Raw genomic sequence first — 27,413 nt, forward strand, 5'->3', positions numbered from 1 at the left:
CCAGATGTCATAGCGACACAGCTGGTGGTCGCAGTTCAGCGGGTGGTGAGGACCTCTCACCGAGTGGAGGACAGGTTGGTCCAGGAGAGAGAGGACATAAGAGGTCAGGAGAGAGAGTATCGGGAAGTGAGGAAACCTCATAGACGGGAGAGATCCACTGGTCCTTATTTTGGGGAAGAGTACGGCATGGTAGAGGCTTTGTGGATCAGCCAGCTCAGTTTGCATCTCAAACTTCACTTAGTGTTTTAGGGGTCTCAGATTACCCGTACCGCACAGTTTCCACTGCCACATCAGCCGCGAGGTTGCTTTGAGTGTGGTGACATACGCCATATGGTGAAGTATTGCCCTAGACTTGGGAGTAGTGTACCTCCACAGACTTCTCAGCCACAGCGTGCCCCGTACAGTTCTCGAGCTATGGTTACAGCACCAGTTGCTACCCCAGCTGCTCAGCCAGCTAGAGGGTGAGGCCAGGACAAATATTATGCCCTTTCTACCTATACTAAGGATGTTGCATTTGATTCTGTTATCATAGGTATTATAGTGGTTTGTCACAGAGATGCATCGATTCTATTCGATCCAAGTTCCACTTATTCTTATGTGTCTTTTTATTTATCTTCGCATTTAGGTGTATCTAGAGATTCTTTGAGTTCCCCTATTTATGTTTCTACTCCCTATGGGAGATTCTCTAGTTGTGAACCGCATCTATCGGTCGTGTTTGGTGGATCTTAGTGGTTTTGAGACCAAAGCCGATTTATTGTTACTCAGCATGGTTGACTTTGATATTATCTTGGGCATGGACTGGTTGTCGCCCCATTATACTATTCTTGATTGTCATGCCAAAACCAAGACGCTGGCTATGCCAGGTGTACTGCGTGTTGAGTGGAGGGGTACTTTAGATCACACTCCCAGTAGAGTTATTTCTTTTCTTAAAGCTCAGCATATGGTTAAGAAGGGTTGTGACGCGTATTTAGCTTATGTGAGAGATGTCAATATTGATACCCCTTCAGTTGATTCAGTTCCAGTAGTACGGGATTTCCCCGATGTGTTTCCAGCTGATCTTCCAAGCATGCCGCTTGAGAGAAATATTGATTTTTGCATTGATCTGTTGCCGGGTACTCAGCCCATTTCTATTCCTCTGTATCGTATGACTCCTCCTGAGTTGAAAGAGTTGAAGGATTTGTTACATGAATTGCTTAATAAGGGTTTTATCTGGCCTAGTGTATCACCTTGGGGTGCTCATGTCTTGTTTGTAAAGAAAAAGGATGGTTCTCTGCATATGTGTATTAATTATCGCAAGTTGAACAAGGTTACAGTGAAGAACTGTTATCCTTTACCTCGTATTGATGACCTGTTTTACCAGCTTCAGGGCGCATAGGTGTTTTCTAAGATTGATTTACACTCAGGTTACCATAAACTAAAGATTCGGGAGCCAGATATCCTGAAGACTGCTTTCAGGACTCGGGAAGGTCACTACGCATTCCTTGTTATGTCATTTGGGCTGACTAATGCCCCAGCAGCCTTTATGCATTCATGCACAGTGTATTCCAATTGTATCTCGACTCGTTCGTCATTATCTTTATTGATGATATTATGGTGTATTCCCGGAGTCGGGAAGATCATGGGCAGCACCTGAGGACTGTGCTTCAGACTCTGAGAGAGAAGAAGTTATATGCTAAGTTCTCGAAATGTGAGTTTTGGTTTGATTCAGTGACATTCTTAGGACACGTGGTATCTAAGGGTATTCAGGTGGATCTGAAGAAGATAAAGGTCGTACAGAGTTGGCCCAGACCATCCTCAGCTACCAAGATCCATAGTTTCCTTGGCTTGGCAGGTTACTACTATCGTTTAGTGGAGGGGTTTTCATCAATTGCGGCCCCTATGACCAGGTTGACCCAGAAAGGTGGTCTATTCCAGTGGCCGGAGGAGTGTGAGGCGAGCTTTCAGAAGCTCAAGACAACTTTGACTACTGCCCCAATTTTGATACTGCCTACATGTTTGGGGTCTTATATGGTCTATTTTGATGCCTCGAGGGTTGGCCTCGGAGCGGTGTTGATGCAGGACGGTAGGGCGATTGACTACACGTCTAGATGGTTGAATATACATGAGAAGAACTACCCTGTTCACGACCTTGAGTTAGCTGCCATTGTTCACGCCCTGAAGATTTGGCACCATTATTTATACGGGGTTCCCTGTGAGATTTATACTGACCATCAGAGCTTGCAGCACCTGTTCAAGCAAAAGGTTCTAAATTTGTGCCAGAGGAGGTAGTTAGAGTTGCTGAAGGACTATGACATCACTATTTTGTATCACCTGGGCAAAGCCAATGTGTTGGCCGATGCTTTGAGTCGCCGGGTATAAAGTTTGGAGAGTTTGGCTTATTTACTAGTATCAGAGAGGCCTATGGCGATGGATGTTCAGGCCTATTGGATCTTTCGGAGCCCAGTTAGGTTCTAGCTTACGTGGTTTCTCGGTCTTCCCTATTTGATCGTATCAGGGAGCGGCAATATGATGACCCTTATTTTCTTATCCTCAAGGACAAAGTTCAGCACGGTGATGCTAGCGATGTGACTATTGGTGATGATGGGGTATTGATGATGCAGGATCGGATTTGTGTACCCAATGTTGATGGGCTTTGGGAGTTGATTCTGGAGGAGGCCCATAGCTCGCGGTATTCCATTCATCCGGGTGCCGCGAAGATGTATCAGGATTTGAGGCAGCACTATTGGTGGAGGCGTATGAAGAAAGATATAGTTGGATTTGTAGCTTGGTGCCTTAACTGTCAGCAGGTGAAGTATGAGCACCAGCAGATAGAGATTCCGAAGTGGAAGTGGGAGCGGATCACCATGGACTTTGTAGTTGGGCTCCTACGAACATTGAGAAAGTTCGATGCTATTTAGGTGATTGTGGATCTGCTGACCAAGTCCGCTCACTTTATTCATGTGTGTACTACTTATTCCTCGGAGCGGTTGGCAGAGATTTATATTCGGGAAATTGTTCGTATGCATGGTATTCCAGTGTCCATAATTTCAGATAGAGGTACTCAGTTCACATCACAGTTCTGGAGGGCCGTTCAGCATGAGTTGGGTACTCGGGTGGAGTTAAGTACAATATTTCACCCTCAGACGGACGGACAGTCCGAAGGCCACTATTCAGATTCTTGAGGATATGCTCCGTGCATGTGTGATTGAGTTTGGAGGGTCTTGGGATCAGTTCTTGCCATCGGCAGAGTTTGCTTACAACAACAGCTATCAGTCTAGCATTCAGATGGCACCGTTTGAGGCTCAATATGGGAGACAGCATAGATCCCCAGTGGGTTGGTTTATGTCGGGTGAGGCCAGATTATTGGGCACAGACTTAGTTCAGGATGCTTTGGAGAAGGTTAAGTGATTCAGGATAGACTTCGCACAGCCCAATCCAGACAGAAGAGTTACGCGGACCGGAAGGTTCGTGATGTTTCCTATATGGTTGGAGAGCGGGTTCTACTTCGTGTTTTGCCTATGAAGGGCGTTATGATATTTGGTAAGAATTTGAAAGTTGAGTCCGAGGTTTATTGGCCCTTTTGAGATATTGAGGCGTGTTGGGGAGGATGCTTTTGAGCTTGCCTTACCTCCCAGCCTAGCAGGAGTTCATCCGGTATTTCATGTTTCGATGCTCCGGAGGTATCACGATGATCCATTGCACGTGTTGGATTTCAGTTCAATCCAGTTGGAGAAGGATCTATCTTATGTTGAGGAGCCAGTGGAAATATTGGATAGGCGGGTTAGAAAGATAAGGTCAAAGAACATTGCATCAGTAAAGGTTCAATGGCGGGGTCAGCTGGTCGAGGAGGCGACCTAGGAGACCGAGCAGGATATGCGCAGCCTTTACCCTCATCTTTTCACTACTTCGGGTAAGTCTTTATGCTCGTTCGAGGACGAACGAATATTTAAGTGTACGAGGATTTGACGACCCGGCCGGTCGTCTTACCAATATGCACCCCGGTCCCCTATTAACTTTTTTCCCCGAGTTTATTTCTGCTATTTTGATTTGCCGGGACGTTCGGTTTTGAGTTTCGGGGAGTTTTGGGATACTTAGTCCCTAAATGAGAGCTTAAGTGTTGAACAGTGTAAAGACGGCTTCGGAATGAAAATATGATGGTTCCGTTAGGTGATTCCGAGCTTAGAGGCGTGTTCGGATTGTGTTTTGGAGGTCCGTAGCTAATTTAGGCTTGAAATGCCGAAAGTTGAATTTTTGAATTTTCCGGTCCGATAGTAAGATTTTGATCCTAGGGTCGAAATCGAATTCCGAAAGTTGGAGTAGCTCCGTAGTGTTGAATGTGACGTGTGTGCAAAATTTCGGGTCATTCGGACAAGGTTCGATATACGTTTTGATCGTAAGCATATTTTTAGAGTTTTTGAAATTCTTAGGCTTGAATTCGATGAAAATAGGTGTTTTGACATTGTTTTGAGCGTTCCGAAAGTTGGAACAAGTTTTAATGATGTTTTAGGATTGGTTGTTATATTTGGTTGAGGTTCTGGAGGCCTCAGGATGAATTAGGATGGTTGACGAAAGATTTTGGAGTTAGAGTTGCAACTTCAGCTGCTGATTCTGTCATAACCACACCTACGGTTTGGGTTGCGCAGGTGCGGCGCTGCAAAAGTGGAATTTGGTCATTTCTTCAGGACCGCAAAAGCGGTACCGCATCTGCGGATTTGCGTCACAGATGCGGAAGCTGGCCCTTTAATGAAAAGTCGCAGATGCGACCCTAGCTCCGCAGATGCGGGACAGCATCTAGGCTGCAAATGCGGAAATCGCTAGGCAGAACATATAAATTCTTGTCTTCGCGAAATTTAGCCATTTTTCATCTTTTCAAAATGGGAACAGGCTTGGAGAGCACTTTACAAGAGGGATTTTCAAAAAATTCATTGGGGTAAGGTCTTTGGTCCCTAAACTCGTTATTAAAATGATATTTATCAATTTAAGCATGAAAAATTAAGGAAAATCGGTGGTAATTGGGGGGGTTAGGGCTTGTATAATTGGAGACCTTTGAGTGATGATTTGAGGTACAAATTGAGATCATATTTTGGTACTTTTGATATGACTGAACTCGTGAGAGTGCAAGGTTTCTGGAAATATAAATTTTACCTGATTCCGAGACGTGTGCCCGAGGGGCATTTTGGTCATTTTACATAATTTCGCATATCAACTTAGATTTCAATTGTAGAATCAGTTAATTGAAGTCTTATTTATATTATGCTATCGAATTGAATAGATTTGAGCCTTTTGGAGTCGAGTACTTGTGGCAAGAGCGTGGTTTCGGATTGATTTTTGAGCCCGTTCGAGGTAAGTGACTTGTCTAACCTTGTGTGGAGGACCTTCCCCTTAGGATTTGGTATTATTGTTAGTTGAACTGCCTTGTACGTGAGGTGATGACTATGTACTTGTGCTAATTGTTGAAAATTTGGTTTTCATTAAGTAATTACTAGTATGTTTCCTTTCTTGTTTATATTACTTGCACTTTAAGCCTGTTGTTAGCTTAGGAAAGCATGTCCAAGGGATTTAATTGCTTTATTTGCTCAAACTGTTTTACCTGAATTCCATGCAGTATCTTACTAGAATTACCTGGTTGCCTTAATATGAAACTGACATTTGCTGAATATATTCCCATATTACTGCTGTGTATTTACATTTAGAACTACGGATGTGGGATTCCAGTAGATCCCCCTTGCCTGTTTATTTAGGACTGCGGATGTGGGATTCTGGTAGATCCCCCTTGTCTGTTTATTTAGGACTACGGATGTGAGATTCTGGTAGACCCCCCTTGTCTGTTATATGGAACTACGGGACTGCACCCGGTAGATTCCCCTAGTACTGGGTATTTACATTTGGGAACTACAGAACGGGATTCCGGTAGATCCCTGGCGCATTATGAGTTGGACTACGGGATGACACCCGGGAGATCAACTGGACATTTACATTTGGGGGCTATAGGAAGGTATCCTGGTAGATCCCCGGTTGTTATCTCTGTGTTGAGCTGTGTTCCCTCAGTGATTATTTTGTCTCTGTTCTAGTTGTTGTTGTTCTTTCTATTCTATGTTATTTCTTACTGTTGCACTTAATTGTACTGTCTTGTCCTACACTATTATACTTTGTATTTTATTTAACCTCAGTAGGGCCCTGACCTTCCTCGCAACTACCCGATCGAGGTTAGGCTTGACACTTACTGAGTACCGCTGTGGTGTACTCATGCCCCTTTCTGCGCATGTTTTTCTTGTACAGATCCAGGTACTTTCACTCAGTCTTATCATCCTTGAGGCGAGGCGCTTCTGTAGAGACTTCGAGGTATATCTGCCACGTCCACAGACCGAGAAGTCCCTTTCTATCTTTCTGCAATAGATAGCCCTTCAGTACTTCCCTTTTTCTAGACATTTTTTGAGTTAGAGCTTCTTATGTATCTCTTAGCGTGTGATTCATGGGTTTCCGGGTTTTGAGAGATATATATTAGATTTGAGAGTTATATTTATTATGTCGAGCGGCACTTTTAAATGCTGTTTTATTATATTATTTCTATTTTAAATTGTATTCTTCCGCAAATTAGTTTATCTTTCGTGTTTTAGGCTTACCTAGTCGTAGAGACTAGGTGCCGTCACGATGGTTCACAGAGAGTGAACTGGGGTTGTAACACTTTGACTTGACTACTGAGATTGCAAAGGCTAAGGAAACTATTGAAAAAACTCAGCAATGTCAGAACTTTTCATCACCTGAAGTCGGCGTTCCCGAAGGTGATGAACTTACTCCTGGTGAAGTTGGTGTTCAATCCTCTTATTCTAAAGTTGTATCTTCTCCCGTTGTTGATACCTTATTGGATTCTACCTCTCTCGCTGCAGATGGTACTCCTTTAGATCCTGCCCTATAGTGTTTTGTGAATTTTTGTTGGGATTTTTTTTTACTTTTGGAATAGTTGGTAAGTTTTTACCTCTGGTTTGTTTTGTGGTTTGTTATCAAATTTCCTTGGTTTTGAGTTTGTTGGGATTTCCTTGGTTTTCAGACAAATATGGTACTCGTTTGAGTTTCTTTCTACTCTTCATTTACAAATGCTTTAGTAATTCGTGATTTTTGAATAGACACAATTTTTTGTAAAAGAGGGCTGTTTTATAAACGACACTAATGAGGAAGACGTCTTAACTTCATATTTGTCTGAACATATGAAAAAAGTCTTAAAATACATATTTCAAAGAAATATCTTGAATAATTTGAGGAAGTTCTGTATTTTGACATTCAAATTATATAACACTTTACAAGTACTCAAGTAGATTTTTGTAAAACATCTACAACTCTTTCATAACTTTTTTCTTTATAAATGATTTCACAAAATTCTATGGTATATTTTGCGACCCATGACTAAACATTGCCTTTAACCTAAGTATTCGTAGGATCTTGTAATTTACATCCGCAAGTTTATACTTCATCAAAGCTTATTACAAAGGTTTTTGGAATCAGGCTTGTGTTTTTGGCTCTTGATTTGCTCTTGACTTTTGATTTTTGGGTTGATCCAGGCTTGAATTCTGACTTTTAGTCTTCTTGAATCTTCTTTGACTTTCAGTCTACTTTGACTTTATATCTATAGTCCCTCAAGTGTTAGAGCTTTGAAGTATGAAATCTCGAGCACTTGATTATTCCTTCTATTTGGTCCATTTCCTGAAAAGGAAAATTGATACGAGACTCGGTGGAATATTTTTAGATGACGAATGCTTAAACCTTTTTACTTATATCAGAAAGGTTATAACCCAGATCGGGGATAATATTGCATCCTGTGTGTCTTTTAGATCTAAAATCATCATTTGGTGTGGGTTAGTTTTATGCGTATCATCTAAAATGATTAGTATAATTAAAAAAGAATAAATCTAAACCTTGCATAAACGATACCTGATCGGGGGTTCTTCCTTTAGAAGTAATACTTCTTCAAATGAACAGAATTCCAATTTGATGGGAGTACTTTGCCGTCCATTGTTTCTATCTCATATGCACCCTTTCCAGCAATACCTCGAATCCTGTAAGGTCCTTCCCAATTTGGACACAATTTTACTACATTGGCCGCTTTTTATGATTGAAAAACTTTTTTGAGTACGAAGTCCCCAATCTTGAAGTATCTAAGAAGGGCTTTCCGATGTAATATCGCTCAATAATTTGTTTCTCCGCTGCCATCCTTATTAGAGCAACTTCTCTCCTTTCTTGAAGCAAATCGAGATTTATTCGCATCTCTTCCTCATTTGATTCTTCGGTTGCCTGGGTGTATCTTGTACTTGGTTTACCTATTTCAACTAGGATTAAGGCTTCAATACCATACACAAGTGATGATGGAGTCTCTCCCGTACCTGTTTTTGCTGTCGTCCGGTAAGCCCATAAAACTCTTGGTAACACTTCTGGCCACTTACCTTTTGACTCCTTTAACCTTTTCTTCAAGTTATTAATTATAACCTTGTTTATCGATTCAGCTTGTCCATTAGCCACGTGATGATAAGGTGTTGAAGTTATCATTTTAATCTGCCAACTCTAAAAGAATTTTATGCTTTTCGCACCTATGAATTGCGGGTCGTTATCACACACAATTTCATTTGGAACTCCAAACCGGCATATGATGTTTCTCCAAATGAAGTCCCTAACTTCTTTTTCCCACACTTGCTTGAAAGCACTTGCTTCTATCCACTTGGTAAAATAATCTATTAGTACTAATAAAATTTGTACCTTTCCTTTGGCTTGTGGTAGTGGACTCACGATATCCATCCCCCACTTCATAAAAGCCCATGGTGCAATAACCAGATGTAATAGCTCTGTTGGGCGATGCATGTTGTTACCATATCGTTGGCATTTGTCACACTTGGCCACAAAACTTTCACAATCTTCTTCCATTTTTTGCTAATAATATCCTGCTCTAATTAGAGTTTTTACCAAGCATCTTCCTCCTGCGTGATTTCCACAATATCCTTCATGTACTTCTCTCATCACATACTCTATTTGAGAAGTCCGAGACATCTTGCTAAAGGTGCACAGAACATCTTTCGATATAGGTTTCCACGATCCAAACAATAAGGGGCAACTTTTCATTGAAGTGACTTAGCTTTTCTCTTATCTTCGGGTAGAATCCCGTACTGTAAAAAATTAACATTTTTGTTTCTCGAATCCCAAGTTAAATTATTGAAATTTACCTCGTTTTCGTCCTGATGGAGTGCTAAATGAAACAAATGCATTACAGAAGCATTTTCTACATTTGTTACTTTTACAACAGATGCGATATTAGCCAACGTGTCTGCTTCAGCATTTTCTTCCCTGGGTATTTGCATGATTTTCCAAGATTAGAATTGTCTAATTAAGTCTCGTGCCTTTTCTAAATATTGTTGCATCCTCACCTCTCTAGCTACATAAGTCCCCTGCATTTGATTAATTACACGCTGCGAGTCACTTTTAATTATCATCTGCATTATTCTGAGCTCTCGTGCCAATTCCAGACCTGCAATTACAGCTTCATATTATGCTTCATTATTAGTAATGGGGTGGCATTTTATTTCCCGCCTTATGGTTTATCCTGAGGGTGGGATTAGAACAATGCCTAAACCCAATCCTTTAACATTTGAGGAACCGTCAGTAAATAGGGTCCAGGTACCCGGATTAGACCCGCTGAACACATGCAGTTCCTTTTCTGCTTTTGGTATTATCCCTGGGTTGAACTCTACTAAACCTTGTGATTTTATCACAGTTCTAAGTTGATATATGATATCATATTCACTGAGCGCTATAGACCACTTAGCTAATCTACCTGATAATTCTTGCTTATGCAATATATTTCTTAAGGGGTAAGCGGTCACTAGAGAGATATGATGACATTGGAAATAAGGCCTCAATTTTCTAGATGCCATGATTAGTGGTAAAACAAGTTTTTCTAAATGAGTATATCAAGTCTCAGCATCCAATAAAGATTTGCCAACATAATATATTGGAGATTGTTTACCTTTGTCTTCTCGTACTAATACTGCACTTACCGCCATTTCTGATACAGCGAGATAGATGAGCAGCCTTTCTCCATCCTTTGGTTTAGCCAGCAATGGTGGATTTGATAAGTATGCTTTTATATTTTTGTGTGGTTGTTGACATTCTCCAGTCCACTCAAATTGGCTTTGCCTTTTCAACACTGAAAAGAACATAAAACTCTTCTCCGAAGATTTGGAAATAAATCTTCCTAATGCTGTTATCCTACCTGTCAACTTCTGCACCTCCTTTTTTCTCGTGAGTACGTCTGGTATTTCTTCAATAGTTTTGATCTGTATAGGGTATACTTCTACTCCTCGGTTAGAAACAATGAAACCTATAAACTTACCTGAAGACATGCCAAATGCACACTTTTCGGGATATAACTTCATATTGAATTTGCGGAGAATATGAAATGTATCTGACAAATGTTGGATGTGATACCCCGCCTGTGTTGACTTGACTAGCATGTCATCGATGTAGACTTCCATAGTTTTTCCTAGGTGTTCTTGAAATATTTTTGTTACTAACCTCTGGTACGCGGCTCCATCATTCTTTAGACGAAAGGCATGACCTTATAACAGTAAGTCCCCTTGTCCGTAATAAAGTAAGTCTTTTCCTCATCTAAAGGATCCATTTTTATCTGATTATACTTTGAATAGGCATCTAAAAAACTCAACAATTCATGTCCTGCAGTAGCATCAATTAGTTGATCTATTTGCGGTAAAGGATAAGAATCCTTAGGGCAATCTTTATTCAAGTTAGTACAATTTACACAAACTCTTCATTTACCATTCTTCTTTGGTACTACTACAGTATTAGCTAGCCAATTAAGATTTTTACCTCTCGGATAGACCGGATTTTTAAAAGCTTTTGTACCTCATCCTGAATCACCTAGTTTTTGAAGGATCCTTGCTTCCTTTCTTTTGTTTGATAGGTGGATATGGTGGATCTTAATTTAGCTTGTGGGTCATCAACTCTGGTGTTATACCTGTCATATCTGAATGCGACCAAGCAAAGCAGTCTGCATTAGCTTTTAAGAATTCAGTTAACTTACCTTTTATCTTTCCACTCAAGTTGGCTCCGATGTATACTTTTCTGTTCGGCCAATGTATAAACAACATCACTGCTTTGAGTTCTTCAATCGTTGTTTTGAAGTTTTCGTTCTCTTCTGTCTCTTGAATGATATCAGGACTTGAGTATACATCTATTTGCCTATCTCTAGTTGAGGTTTGTGTTGCTAAATCCTCAACTGAAGTCTCTAATTGCTATTTTTTGTCTGCAACATCATTCTTTATGCCTAAATCCGCCACTGAATTGATACTTCTAGAAGCCTGTTGATCACCACGGATTTGTCTAATTTTCCATTGTGAAGGGAACTTAATAACCTGATGTAAAGTAGACGGAACAACATCCATCTCGTGAATCCAAGGTCTGTCGAGAATTATATTATATGCCATGTCTATATCTATCACTTGAAAATTCGTCTCTTTGACAAATCCTTCTACGAATGTGGTGAGCACTATTTCCCCTTTTGTAATAACGCTCAAATCCAGATAAGGTACATGTTTTGGGCACCAAATTATCATCGGTTTGCATCTCGTTTACCACTCTTAAAAGAATGATATTTACAAAGCTACCTGGATCAATCAAAACTCGTTTCACATTAGTATCATGTAAAAGTAAAGATATTACCAGTGCATCATTTTGAGGGATCATAATGCTATATGCCTCTGCATCATAAAACATTATGATGTCTTCTTCCAAAACTAAGCGAACTCGCTTTCCGTAGGTAACTCTTACTTTTGAAGTCTTTTTTTGCAGTCATATAGGTCACTCTGTTGACCTCCTCTCCTTCGCTTATCACATTTACCATTCTTTTTGGTAACGGAGGTTTTGGTGGCTCTTGTCTATTCTTCATATACGCTTGCTTACCTTTCTCACTAAACTAATCGGTTAAATAACCTTGTTTTAACAAGTGCTCTATCTCACATTGTAGCAGTCTGCAATCTACCGTTTCATGACCGTGATCACTACAAAAATCGCACCAAAAATTCGGGTTTCTTCTCCTAAGGTTCGATCTCATTTCTTTTGGCCACCACACCTTATCTCCCATACTTCTCAAAACAGCTACCAACTCAGGTGTGCTAACATTGAAACTATAATCACCAATCTTTGCCTTTGCATTAACATTGTTATCCCGTGTATCTCGCTCCTTTCAAAACTTGGATGATGAATATGCATCTCTGTCCTGTGATCTAGAACCGTACCTCAAGTGTTTGTGTTTAGAACGTGAATCCCATCCTGCTGGTCCCATGTAAGGTTTCTACCTATTTTTTTCGGACCTCTTTTCAGTTTCTGGTCGTCTCAAACTTATTCTTTCATCTCCCCATGACTGAGTGATGGTATCTTCCTCTATTCGTAGCTTCGTGTTGTACCTATTGTAAACGTCATTCCAAGTTGTAGCAGGGAAGTCTCGTAAGCTTTCCTTGAGCCTCTCATGGCATCTGATCTTTTTTCATTTGAATTACTTGAAAATGCTATGGCCGCCCAATTATCTGGTACATGCGGTAACATCATTCTTTCGCATTGAAATCTATCCCCAAATTCCCTGAGTAGTTCCGTATCTCCTTGTTTTATTTTGAAGATTTTGTCTATCCTTTTTTCAACTTTTTAAGCTCCCGAGTGTGCTTTTATAAATGAATCTGCAAGCTTAGCAAAAGAATCAATAGAATTTTTTGGTAAAAGAGAATATCTTGTCAGTGCTCTTTTTGCAAATCAGAATTATTTGGGGTACCTAACCTTCCATTGCAAAATTCGCTGGGAGTTACTCCGCTGCCTGAATTAGCAAGTCCCGAGCGTGAGTTCTCTATGGTTGCAGTATTTTTTGGAGGTGGAGTTTGTGGTGCAGTTGGTAATCCACTAACGAAAGCTTGAAGGGCATTGTTGACATGTTCTGCAATTAGCTGTTTTAATGCATCTTCAACAGTCTGATCGTCTCCTTGTTGATTATTCGTATGTGATGTTGATATTTGAGGTTACCCCTCTCGGGAGTGCTAAGGAGAATTTTGGGGTGACGGGATTAGAGTTTCATTTTTTTGTTGATTCTGTTGGTTCAGTTGGTTTTGTTGGTTGTTGTCGTTGGCAGTCGACACGGTTGTTTGACAGAAAAATGAATTTGGAAAATGAAAAGATTATCAAATTTTCAGTAACGGAACCAATTTGTTTAACCAAAAAATATATCTTTCGGTCAAAACCTATTTTTAAAAGAATCCGGATTACTGATAACAAAGAAATTTCGTACTTTAACAATTATATGAAAGGAAAAGAGCAAGAGTAAATAAGGAAATAACTGATTGCAAAGTTAATATAGAGAAAAGCATAAAAGTAAAGTGAATATATTCCAATATTGTTTCAGATGTCTTTACAAGTGAAATTCTCTTCGCTTATATAGGAATTTACAAATATAATGTTTCCTCCCTTTTTTGGCCGAATCATTATGATCATTAATGACATTAATGAACCGTTATGATTGACAACCGTAACTGTTTATTTTAGATTATGTAATGGTTTCAATTCTTCTTCCTCATTAATTAGAGGTTCGTGAATCTTCTTCTTCTTACTGTCTTGATTCATTCAGCTCGTGTCTACTGAATGATTTAGACTCAAGCAACTGCATCCCTTCATCTCGTGAGTGATTTGCTCGTGCCTCCTGTAACTCGTGCACCTTTTAATGCAATATTCCAGTTATCATCTTCTTAGTGATCCACGTAATGTGCCTTATTAGTTACACATAATTCCACGTGTCATATTTATTTTCTACTAAAACACTTTGTTCTTGGGAGAAATTCGCTAAGTTTTGATAGACTTGAATTCCGGAGAAATTCTGACAAAATCCACAGATTCTCTATTCTGATCCCAAAGTTTTTTAACATATAACATCTCATTTTCTCTCTTTTTCCGATTTGGAATTTGCCTAAAAGGTTATGTACACCTTCTGAAGTTTTCTAACCTAAAAAGCTGGCTGTCCTCTATCTTGATAAGCACTCATTGCCAGCCTTCTATCAGAGGCGTCATAAACTCACAATTTCATTTCATAATATTATGCGTAGTCACACAAATAATTTACTCATCTCAATGCATTTTCGTAGAGTAATTAACAGTTTCACACTTTCGTATTATAGTTCGGCTACCAAACAACACCAAATATTCATAGACATAACTTGATCTTTGTTTTCATTCCCTGAATGTGGTTGCACGTAGTTCGCCCGATATGACAAGATATTAAATCTTGGATCGGATGATACAATAATTATTGAAACCATATCGAAGAAATTAATGGCAGACAACATAGTGAACTTCAGAAATACAAGTTACAATGTAATGTGCGGTACATGTATTTCAAGATTACACGGACAAGTTCTTGCAAACGCAGTATTATACTTATCTTGATCACACGTCAATCTTGGAATATGTTCCTTTAGGAAAAAAGGAAAAGAATATTACAAAAGAAGAATTTGGAAAGAAGTTGAAAAGTTTGAACTTCTAAGTGAGTAAAGCAAGCCGTATACTTCAGTGAATGTCGTTTAATAGTCAAAATGAAGCAAGTGACTGTCATGTGTCGTTGTATGTACACACAGACTTATAATGTAAAGTTGTCTGACTTAAAAAAGGCCACAATTTGAGATTCGGTCGGTCGTTTGGAGTGTTGTACCCCTATTCCCCCATTTACTGCTTATTTTATGCTCAATTGTTGTTATGTGACTTGTAGGAGTAATTGGTTTGGCTCCAGGGATGTTTCGGAATGAAAAGGGACACTTAGTTCCAAGGTTGGAAGCTTAAGGTGAAAGTGTTGACCGGATGTTGACTTATGTATAAACGACTCCGGAATGGAGTTTTGATGGTTCCGATCTCCGTATGGTGATTTTGGACTTAGGAATGTGTCTGGATATTGATTTGGAGGTCCGTAGGTGATTTTGGCTTGAAATGACGAAAGTTGAAAAATTAGGAGCCCGTTTGGACATTAATAAAATTTAACTTTTTTACGAAAAAATTTCACATTTTTTCTGAAACCAGTTTTGGCCATAAAACTTTTAATTTTCACTTGAAGATGAATTTTGAAATTTTTCGAAAATTTGAAAAACTCCAAAAAGCTATTTTTCAATTTTTCACTTTGATTACTCACAAAACTTCAAATAACAACCCAAAATTATATTCATGTCCAAATACAACTCTAATTTTCAAATACCATTTTCACTTGAAAATTTACTCACTTTTTTTGTAAAAAATTATTTTTATAATTCTTATGTCCAAACGCCCACTAGAAATTTTGAAAGTTGAGAAGTTCGACCGAGAGTTAACTTTGTGGTTACTGAGCTCGGATTATAATTTTTGAAGTCGGAATATGTTCATTGTGTCAATTATGACTTGTGTACAAAATTTGAGATTAATTGGAGTTAATTTGATAGGTTTTGGCATCGATCGTAGAAGTTGGAATTCATCAGCTTTTAGTAGGCTTGAATTGGGGTGCGATTCATATCTTTGATGTTGTTTGATGTAATTGGAGGCCTCAATTAAGTTTGTATTGTATTTTAGAACTTGTTGGTATATTTGGTTGAGGTCTTGGGGGCCTGGGAATGATTCAGATGGGAATCAGATTTGAAATTGGACTTAGGAGGATTCTGTTACTGCTGATGTCTAGTGACATCGCGCCTGTGGAGTTTTGGTCACGGGTGAGCCACCGAAAAAGCAAGGCAGTGGTTGCAGGTGTGGCTTGGAATGATTTGGGCAGTGATCGTAGCTGCGAGGTTATTTTTCCGTACATGCAAGATCGTAGATGCGGAGTGTCGAGGCGTAGGTGTGAAGCTCGGTTAGGGGACCTGGGTATCAAAGAAGGTTGTTATTCCTAAATGCCCAAGTAGCCTCCAACTTATGGATGTGGTCGACAACACACCGATAAGAAGGACTCTACTAGACACGGCTCCGAGACATCCTAGGATACTTTAAAACTTTAGGCTATGATACCAAGTTTGTCACGTCCCAACTTTGGGAGGTGCGATCGGCGCTCAATCTAGTGAACCCAACTGAGCAAGCCTTATCAACCGCTATCTACCCAACTCGATAGGAATAAGGAAGCCATGCTTACCTTTATTTAAACTAGGAAATATAGTATATTCAACATCTTAGTTAATTTTATATCACAATATTTAAAACGTGGTTAAACTTCCAAGGTTCCATACAAGTTATAGTGTAGAAGAAAGCAAGAGTACAAGGTTACAACATGTTTCATTGACCTATCCAATACCCATACATAACCCACACAAACGTCTACGGAGCCTTTGAGGATACAAAAGACGTGATACAATGTCGGTAACAAGGCCTCGGCTATACCTCAAAAGTGAAAGTCCAAAATAAGAAGATGTACAATATAACCCCTTGAAGGAGAAGGGGCTCACCAAGACTTTGAGAAGAAGGTACTCCACTATGCGCGATCGGCACTATCCGCAATGGAGCCACCTACATTCATAAAAAATGTAGCGCCCCCGGCAAAAGGGACGTTAGTGCCATCGAATAGCACTAGTATGTATAACTAAACACAATTTTACTAGAAAGAACTATCAAGCAAGTACAAGTAAATCACATGAGTAAATCAAATATGCAATTCATTCAATCCTTCATATAATTTCCAAAACTTAGTTTGGTGCGTTTCTTTCATATTTTCATCACTCTTCTCAATGCCACCGCTATCTTCAGTGGAGTCCGATCACAACCCGACTGGCTAGGTTGCCTCATTGGATGCATATATCTCAATCACTATTTCATTTCCCTTATACCCAATTCAATATCACCACATTACCACCATGTGTATGGCATGATGTCCGATCACGACCCGATCGGCTAGGCCGCCTTATCTAGGTGTTGTTCCTTTCTCATTAGTCATCACATATGAATCTTTATTTCATATATATATATCATATCAATTCCTTGGCACTCAGAGCCACCATTATCACATCGTTTTCCATTTTCAAGTATTCATCTCGCAGGTTGTGATCATAGGCATATATAAAAGTAATTCAAGTTGTAGTACAAGTAAGTGGGAACATATCTATCATGAATAATTCTCAATTTCTATCTTGTCTTATAGCCTAAGCATTTCAACACATAATTGTATTCTTCATACTTCTCTAATTATCAAGAATGGTACATTACTCACATTGAGGCACATCCTTCACGTATATGTGTAGTTAATTGCAAATCAATTAATGCGCAATAACAATCAATACATTAACCAATTCAAATCTTACCACACTTTTGTAAATGCCAACGAAGCTCAATTTCTAATAAAAGGGGGTTTTAGCCATACATACCTCAAAGAGCTTTTCCGTAAGTTACTACAACATTCTATAAATTCTAGCAATGCCCATCTACTTCGAGACATAACAAAATTGAACACAAATTAGGAAGATATTCATAATTCTAGCTCATTTGAGCACTTTATCAAATACCATATGAGCGTTAAATCTTTATGGTCCTTTTATAGAGGATTCCATCAACCCACAACCCATACTTTTCCATTTTTAGCTCAACCATGTTCCTACACCTTTTGACAACACATGCAAACAAGATAACAACTCCAATACCCACAAACTTTCTTGATAAATACCCGCCTTTAGCTAAAATTCGAAATTAAGGGTTAGCGTATAGAATCTTACCTCAAGGATGAAGACCTAGTGTGGTTTTCCTTGTTAATCCTTCAAGATTTGAGCAAAAGTTGTAGGAGAATTGATGAGGAACACTTTCCCACTCTAGGGAATTCTCTCTCTCTAAAAATATCTAATTTTTCCTCAAGAAATGGTCCCTTCCATCTATTTGACGAAATGAGGTCGTTTATAACAACCCGATTTTGTATAGCCGTGCCGCGTGGGGCGTCGCATGGGGCACCGTGGTTGTATAAAAAAAGTGCTCATAATTTCTGGTATGAGTGTCCGAATGACGAATGGTTTAAAGAGTTAGAAACTAGACTCAAAAACCTTTCATTTGATAGGTTGTGCATCGCACAAAACCTTATATAAATAGAGATACACTTGTCCAAAGTGAGGTCTTGTGCGTACTCATTTACAACTTTAGTCTATTTGGTAATTTTCCAACTTGTCTTAGACTTAGGCTTCTCCTTAGACACTAAATCAATTATAATAAGACTTATACACTTATTACCATATCCAAATGATATCCATAATATCATTAATCCTCATTTGCACGCAAGATAAAATAATTAGCCTACCTTGGCATCACAAAATCTTAAATTACTAAGCAAAATTTTCTGGGGCTTTACAGACCGGAAGTGTGGAGGTGTTTTTGTAGATGCGGATTCACTTCTGCACATGAACTATCACATATGTGGAAGTGGGATGGAGGCTGTGGATCACGGAAGAGATGAGGAATTTGCAAAAGGGGGACCACATATGTGGTTAAGTGGAGCGCGACAGATTATATTCGAAGGGTTTCTGGGATTTTTGTCATTTTCGACTTTAGAAGCTCGGCTGGAGGCGATCTTTGAGAGGGTTTCACGTGATTTCTAGAGGTATGCTACTTTGGATCATTTTCATTCAATAATATTGATTACCCATTGAATGTTCCCACCTAGTTTATATCTTTTCAAGGTGAAACTTTGGGAGGTTTGGGCTAGGGATTGGAGAGTAAGAAATGGGGATTTGAGTGACGATTTGGTGGCGGAAAATTTTGTATGGCTGGACTCGTGGATGAATGGGTGTTCGAATATTTTAACTTTTGTTGGATTTCGAGACGTGGGCTCGGAGTTGACTTTTTGAATCTAATTAAGAACTTAGCATTTTTCATATGGATTTGATTCTTATAGCTTGTGTTGATTTTATCGAGTTATTTGTGACTAGATTCAAAGCTTTCGGAGGCCGATTCACGAGGAAAGGGCTTGTTGGAGTAGAGATTTGTGTGGCTTGAGGTAAGTAACACTTTTAAATTTGATTCTAAGGGTTTGAATCCCTAAATTTACGTGTTATGTGATCAGTGTTGAGGTGACGCATATGCTAGGTGAAGGGAATGTGGGCGTGCACCGTAGGAATTATCACTCGGTCGATTTCTTGGAACTGTGTAGTCAAATAATCTTGTTACTATCCATATATTCTCCATGTGTTAGAGAAATTGAGCTGTGATTTATGTTAAAAATCATGCCTAGGCTATATGCTGGTACTATTGGGACCTACGTAGGTGGTGTTGCTGTTGAATTACTTACTTAATTTGCAACTATGTACTCAATCACATCTATCATTTTCATATCGTATCTTAGTCTCTGTTACCATATATTGATACATCATATCATCATTTTTTAGGCTGCGTTTCATGACATTGTGAGCCTGAGAGACTAGAGAGATTGATGACTGAGTGAGGCCGAGGGCCTTGTTGTGAGGATATTTATGGGATTGGGCTGCATGTCGCATCAAACTTTATTGATTCATGCCATGATTGGCTTATTTTAGTGCTCGGGCAGGATACGACCCTCGTGAATCCGACTTATCAGCAATGAGCACAGGTACCTACTGAGTGCGAGTGTGCGTGCCGAGCGCGAGTGTCGTGTGCGAGTGCCGAGCAAGTGTGGTGAGCGATTGGGAGGATTAACTGACTGTGAGGATTGAGTGATTATGAGGATTGAGTGACTAAGAGGAATGAGTGATTGTGAGGATTGAGTGAATAAGAGGACTGAGTGCACTGATACTCCGACAGTATACATATGATTTGATTCTATCACTGTGTTGCATTACAGTTGGCATGTATAATTGACATATAGAAATATAGATGAATCATTCCTCACTTCAGTCATTGTTAACATATTTTTTCTGTTTTGAGCTAAAACTGTTGAACTTGAAACCATGTCTACATTCCTGTACTGTTATCCATATATTTGGACTATACCTGTTTAGTTCGTCACTACTTTCAGCCCAAAGGTTAGTTTTGTTACTTATTGGGTACATTTGTCGGTTGTCTCATACTATACCATGTACTTGGTGTGAAGATTTAGGTATTTTCTGGCACAGTGGTTGCTGATTTTGGAGTTGATACCAGCTCAGAGATTCTCAAGGTAGCTGCTTTGACGTCTGCAGTCCTTGACTCTCCTCCTCTATCTTTTATCTTTACTTATACTGTTCTACCTTCCTAGACGGTGTTTCGGACTGTGTTATTGTATATATGCTCATGTACTCATTGACACCCGAATTTTTGGGAAATATTATATTGAGTCACGATATTTTCTTTTCAGTATTTATGAGATTTCTTTCATGAACTTATATTAGTATGTTTTTCAAATTTAAAATGTGTGGTCTTATTGTGAATGTCAACTTGCCTTGTATTGCGATAGGCTCCATCACAGCTTGTGAGATTTGGGTTGTGACAGACATTTACCATCTTTTCCCAACATCTTTTCCCAACAGAAGTCGGTATATGTAATGATCTAATTAGTTATTTTTAGTTCTAGAACTCTATTTCTCTAGTTGTGACTCTTCATAGGTTGGTTTGATTGATTTATGACTTTCGGGATTGTCACGACCCAAACTCTCCCCGAAGTCGTGAAGGCGCCTAACACTGCTTACTAGGTCGACCAACCATATCACAAGGACAATAAACTCAATTAACATAAGTTTAATAATAACGACAATGGTAATATCATAAAATATTTGAGAAAAACAACAATAACTCAGCTACACCCAAGCCAATGATTTGGTGCCAACGAGTCCATGAGCTGTACCGAATCTCAAATACAAAATACAGAGTTAATAATCAATACAAAACTATCTGAAGGATAGAGCAAAGATAATAAAATAAACTAAAAGAGGACTTTATGGTCTGCAAACGACATAACAGCTACCTTGTAGTATCCATAAGCTGAACCCGTGCCCACCGCGCCGCAAAGTATCTGGATCTACACATAATGTGCAGAGTATAATATGAGTACAACCGAATGTACTCAATAAGTAACAAACCTAACCTCGGGTTGAAAGTAGTAATGAGCCCGGAAGAAAGTCAGTGCCCAACATCAATAATCAATAACAACTAAAAATATAATGAAGAAAGTAAAACTAAACAATTTAAATATATCATGTTCAGCTCGTTCATAATTAAGAAAGAATTAGACATGCTTTTCAAGTATAATAGTCAAAGCCAAATCTTTCTCTGAAAATGTTAAAACATGAGTTTAATAAGGAAACTATGGGTTTCCAAACTTTTGGCAACAGATAAGATATTTCGTTTACCCGCTACCATGAGAAAAATGTATCTCTATGCCTACATATCAAGTCAATAACATCATAGCAGAATTAATCAAGTACACTCACTCTCAGCACACTCACGGTGCCTGGAACAAGTTCCCACCATCATCACACGCATACAATGACACTCAACAATGTACGGATGCCAGGCACAAATTCCCCTCACCAAAGCACATATATAACTCTGTGCCTACGCTCACTATGATGTCAGACTCTATAGGGGCGGGCCGTTGCCCAATATCTAATCAATAATTAATACAACCGTTGCAGCATGCAACCCCATCCAAAATATCAATCTGTTGCGGCATGCAACCCGATCCAATATAACTCACAACCCAACTCTATGGCAAATATCAGTCATCAACCGCTCAAGTCTCAACCACTCACATCTCATAGAACTTAGCCTAAATAGTATCATATATAGAAGGCAACAACAGCATGTGATATGACAGACAAATAAGGTACAAAGCTGAGGAATAACGTGCCAATGAGGAATTGTGACCCAGAATATGACTTCAATTAAGGCAAACAATTTAAAGTAGAAAGAATAGCCCTATCATGTCTAAACAAATAAGTACATAGCCTACATATGATTTCTAACACGAATCATAGCTCAAATGATCATCTAAGTAGAGAAAACGCAGATATAATGAGGCATGAAAGCAACCAAGTCCTATAGTAGCTTAACTTTACCCAGATCATGTATACCTCCGCGTACACACACATGCCCATCACCTAGCATGTGCATCAACCCCAAAACATCATACGTATCATAGTTCACAATGATAATTGCCCTCAAACTAAGTTTAGACATGTTACTTACATCAAAACGTGCGATTCAATACTCCAAAAGGCCATTATCGCACGAATCGTCTTCCGAACTACTCAAACCTAGTCACAAAAAATTTAATATCATCAAATAATGCCATAGGAAATAATCCAAAATATTAAAGCGATCTTCAACAAATAAAACATTCAACCCAAGTCTGCTTTCCGGAATCTGACAAAAGTCACAAATTCCAAACCCTCATTCAAATACGAGTCCAACAATACTAGTTTTATCCAATTCTTACTCTAAATCGGGGTTCAAATCCTCAAATTTATTTAGAAATTTTTTTACTAAAATTCCCAGTTTCTTCACTTAGATTCATCAATCAATCACTAACATCAAGGTTGAAATCATGAATAATAAACAAATCCGAGCCAAAAATACTTATCCCAATCCAAATCGTGGAAATTTCCTCAAATATTTGTAACAATGCGACTGGTTGTTTTGAGTAATGTAGCCTCGTTCCCCCCATTTATTTCTTATTCTATGTTCTTTTATTGTTATGTGACTTTCTGTGGTGGTTGGTTTGGTTCTGCAGATGTTACAGAGTGAAATGGAATACTTAGTCCCAAGGTTAGGATCCTAAGTTGTAAGAGTTGACCAGATGTTGCCTTGTGTGTAAACGACTTTAGAATGGAGTTTTGATGGTCCTGATAGCTCTGTATGGTAATTTTGGACTTAGGAATGTGTCCAGATATTGATTTGGAGGTCTGTACGTGGTTTTGGCTTGAATTGGCAAAAGCTGGAAAAGTTAGAGTTTGGACAATTGAGGAGTTTGACCAAGAGTTGACTTTGTTTATACCGAGGTCATATTTTAGTTTTGAAAGTTGGAATAAGTCCGTTGTGTCATTTATAACTTGTGTGCAAAATTTGAGGTTAATCGGAGTTGGTTTGATAGGTTTCAGTATTGATTGTAGTATTTGGAAATCCATTAGTTTCAATAGGCTTGAATTGAGTGTGATTCGTGTTTTTGATGTTGTGTGATGTGATTTGAAGTCTTGACTAAATTTGTATGATGTTTTAAGATGGGTTGATATGTTTTTATGGGGTCCCCGGGGGCCTCATGTGTGATTCATATTAAAATCAGATGGAATTTTAGACTTGTATAAGTGTTGGGATGTTCAATTCCGGTATGTTCGCACCTGCGGTGGGAGTGGCTGCAGGTGCGACATTTTGGTTGCAGATGCAGACTAGAGTTAAGGCAGGGAGGCCCATAAAAGCGGGTGAGTTTTTGCAGAAGCGAAAGCGCCTCTGCCATGAGGAGTCCGAAAGTGCGGAGATTGGAAGCTTGGCATGGATGCACAGATGCAGACATGGGGCCGCAGGAGCGGTCTTGCAGGTGCGAGCTTTTGGCCGCAGAAGTGGCTGGTCGATTGTCTAGTGTTTTTTGTAGATGTAGATATGCAACTCCAGAATGGAGTTTTGATAGTTTTGATAGCTCTGTATGGTGATTTTGGACTTAGGAGTGTGTCAGGATATAGATTTGGAGGTTCGTAGGTGGTTTTTTCTTGAATTGGCAAAAGTTGGAAAAGTTGAAATTTGTAGAGTTGAAGAGTTTGACCGAGAGTTGTCTTTTTTGATACCGGGCTCGAACTTTTGTTCTAGAAGTTAGAATAGTTCCATTGTCATTTATGACTTGTGTGCACAAGTTGAGGTTAATAGCAGTTGGTTTGATAGGTTTCGACATCGACTGTCGTATTTGGAAATCCGTTAGTTTCAATAGGCTTGAATTGGGTGTGATTTGTGTGTTTTGAAGTTGTGTGATGTGGCCTCGACTAAGTTCGTATGATTTTTTAGGATGCGTTGGTATGTTTGGATGGGTTCCCGGGGGGTCTTGGGTGCCATTCACATTGAAATTAGATGAAATTTTGGACTTGTATAAGTGCTGGTGTGATTAGTTCTACTGCTTTTGCACCTGCGGTGGGAGTGGCTACTTGATGCAGTACTGCAGGTGTGGCGCTTTGGCTGCAGACGCGGACTGGAGTGAAGGCAGGGTGGCCCGCAGAACCGGGTGTGTTTCCGCAAAAGCGAAAGCACTTCTGCAATGAGTAGTCTGCAGGTGCAGAGATTGGAAGCTTGGACTGGATGCGCAGATGTGGACATGGGGCAGCAGGAACGGTCTTGCAGGTGCGAGATTTTGGCCGAGAAAGCGGCTGGTCGGGTGTCTAGTGTTTATCGCAGATGTGGATATGCGACCGCAGAAGTGGAGGTCATGACCGCAGGTGCGGTTTCGCCGACAGAATAGATATAAACGAAGGTTAGAGTATTTTCTTCATTTTTTGTGGGAGCTCAAATTGAGGCAATCTTTTAAGGGGTTTTCACTTAGATTGAATAGGTAAATGATTTTTGATAATTTTTTCCATGCATATTAGATATTGATTATTTCACCTATTTGTCATGAATCTATGTTATAATTTGGGAATTTCTGAAATATGTATTGGAGAGTAAGATTTGGGGGTTTGAGTGCCGATTTGTTGTCGAAATTGGATGATTTTGGTATGGTTGGACTCGTTATTGAATTGTTGTGAATTTTATCGAGTTCCGAGACATGAGCTCGGGGTTGACTTTTTTACTTTAGTTAAAGAATATAGCTTTATCGTATGGAATCGATTCCTATAGCTTGTATTGATTATATTAAGTTATTTGTGGCTTGATTCGTGTTATTCAGAGGCCGATTCGCAAGGCAAGGGCTTGTTGGAGTTGTGATAGGCGCCATCAAGACATTTTGAGATTTTTTTTGTCATAGAATCACCCAAATGCGAGCTCTATAACTCAAAATGTGATAAAATAACTCAAAGTCCCGAAATTGATATTTTAACGGTCTGCCCAGGCATATGGATCGCGACCACGGAACCCTCATCGCGATTGCGAAGACCAAAATTTCCAGTTCCACAAAAGACCCTACACGAACGTGGCCCCAGGCTCACGATCATGATTCACTAGTTTCCAAGCCTACATGAATGCAGACCTTCCCATGTGACCACGAAGGCTAAACTCCTGACGCGCTTGCCCATCATTCTCTTCTATGCGAATGCGACTCCCCGCATACGAACGCGAAGGCCACTTCTCCACAAGCTCCGCGAATGCGACCCCACATTGCAAATGCGAAGAGAAAAACTCATCTACTACCAAATATACTCCACGATTGCGAATCTCCTTACGCAATCGCGATGAACACCAGAAGACAACTGATGCAAAATAAGGGAAAATGGTCTAAAACAACCCCGAAACACACCCAAGGCCCTCGGGACCCAACCAATCACACCAACCAATAAAAAAATATAACACAGACCTGCTCGAGGCCTCACATCACATAAATTAACATCAAAACCAGGAATCGCACCTCGATTTAAGCCTAAGGAACTAATAAATTTTCACCTTCAAAAACTCAGGTCGAAACATATAAATTCAACGCGGAATGACCTCAAATTTGAGTACAAGTCCGAAATGACACAATGGACCTATTCCAACTCCCAAAATTACAATCTGAACCCAATTTTATCAAAGTCAACTTCCGGTCAAAACTATGAACCTTCCAAACCTTTATTTTTCACACTTTCGCCAAAAAATACCAAATCAACCTACGGACCTCCAAATCCAAATCTGAACATATTCATAAGTCTAAAATCACCATATGAACCTACTGGAACCATCAAAATACCACTTGAAAATCTTCAATATAAAAGTCAAACTCCGGTCAACTTTTATAACTCAAGCTTCCAACCTTGATACTAAGTGTTCCATTTCACTCCAAAACCTTCCTGAACCCGAACTAACCATCCCTGCAAGTTATATAAAAATAATTATACATATGTAAAGCATCAAAAAGGGTAACATGACTAAAATACTCAAAACAATCAATCGGGTCACTACAGGGATGGGTGATTCAGTTTTCGAGAAATTGTGGAGTGATTTGGAACACTTAGTTCCTAAGTTGAGGCTTAAGGTTAGAAGAGTTGATCAACATCAACATTATTGATAAACGATCTTGGATTAATATTTCAAAGATTCCAATAGGCCCGTATGATAATTTTAGACTTGTACGTATATTTAGTTCGGATCTCGGGTGGCCCGGAGTTGATTCAGCCCTTTGAGTCAAAAGTTGGGATCCTGAACTTAAGAGCTTTGAGATTTTTTATTTGATGCATAATTGTTGTATTTGATGTTGTTTTTAGTATTTTGAGCATTTGAATAAGCTCATATAGGGTATGCAGACTTGTTAGGATGATCGAACAAGATCCCGGGGCCCGGATGAGTTTTGAGGTAATTTTTGATGATTTTAAGCTAATTTGTATTGCTGATTTTTGATGCACAACACTGCATTGCAGTCACATAGTTGTGTCTCGCAATCGTAGAAAGGAGATTTTGGGGCCAGCATTTTCGTGCTTCACGACTGCGTAAATGGGGCTCGCAAATTGCATTGAGATGGCAGATGGTGCTTTATAGTGGTGTGAGGTTCAATCATGATTACGTAGAAGGTCTTGGTTGGGGGAGCTTACTCTATGTTTTTCATCATGTGGATAGGATTCTGATCACGTAAGATCATTTGGATGTGTTTTGCAATTGCGTGTAGTAGGGTCACAATCGCATATGGTTGTTTGCGTGTGCTTTGAAATAGTATGGGAGGAGTCATGATCGTGATTAAGGACTTCTTGCAGATGTCTTGTACTTCGTTATCACGTGAGTTGGCAGTCGTGTTCACGATGGGTATTTTACTGGCAGATGTATTTTATGCAAAATTTTGGGATTTATCTTATTTTCATCATTTTTTAGTCTTGGAACGGGAATAGAAGATTTTGAAGAGGATTTTCACTTTAATCTTGAGGGTAAGTAATTCTTTATTGGTTTTAATTATATATCATGATTACTGTTACGCAACGCCTTCCTGATGATCTTTGGAAGGGCAACGTAAGGCTAAGCAACCGATGTCAGTGCGGTTGCTGTCCGCCAATGAGGTCCTCGCCGCACGCTAGACTAGATTGTCAGTGCCGTGCGGGAAAACCAATGTCGTAAGCAAATTGCGGAAGCTGAGAGAGAATTGGGTTTTGAATGATGATGATGATTTTATTGCTGAATGAAAATGATGATTACAATGATGTGGTGTCGAGGGGGAGAGACACCAGAAAATGCTGATTGAAATGTTTGATTGTTTGGTCCCCCTTAATAATGCTTAAAAAAAATAAACCAACATTACAAGACTAGTCCTAATAAAGCTGTAGAAGCACACTGAAATGAAAATGATGAAAACTAGTCTATGATTACAATGAAAAGGACTTAGATTATTACAA

At 39.4% G+C, this 27,413-nt stretch overlaps 1 protein-coding gene across 1 annotated transcript; it reads right to left on the reverse strand.

Moving 5' to 3' along the window:
- Positions 1 to 8,064: 8,064 nt before the first annotated feature.
- LOC138873483 (uncharacterized) lies at positions 8,065 to 8,517 on the reverse strand. The gene has a single exon (XM_070151953.1). The coding sequence runs from the start codon at positions 8,515 to 8,517 to the stop codon at positions 8,065 to 8,067; it is 453 nt and encodes a 150-aa protein (XP_070008054.1).
- Positions 8,518 to 27,413: the final 18,896 nt, after the last annotated feature.

This window comes from Nicotiana sylvestris, chromosome 7 (genome assembly GCF_000393655.2).
Source record: "Nicotiana sylvestris chromosome 7, ASM39365v2, whole genome shotgun sequence".
Classification (NCBI taxonomy): Eukaryota; Viridiplantae; Streptophyta; class Magnoliopsida; order Solanales; family Solanaceae; genus Nicotiana; species Nicotiana sylvestris.

Excerpts from the sequence above, each read along its gene's own strand:
- LOC138873483 (XM_070151953.1), bottom strand. The coding sequence starts at position 8,517 with ATGATAACTTCAACACCTTATCATCACGTGGCTAATGGACAAGCTGAA.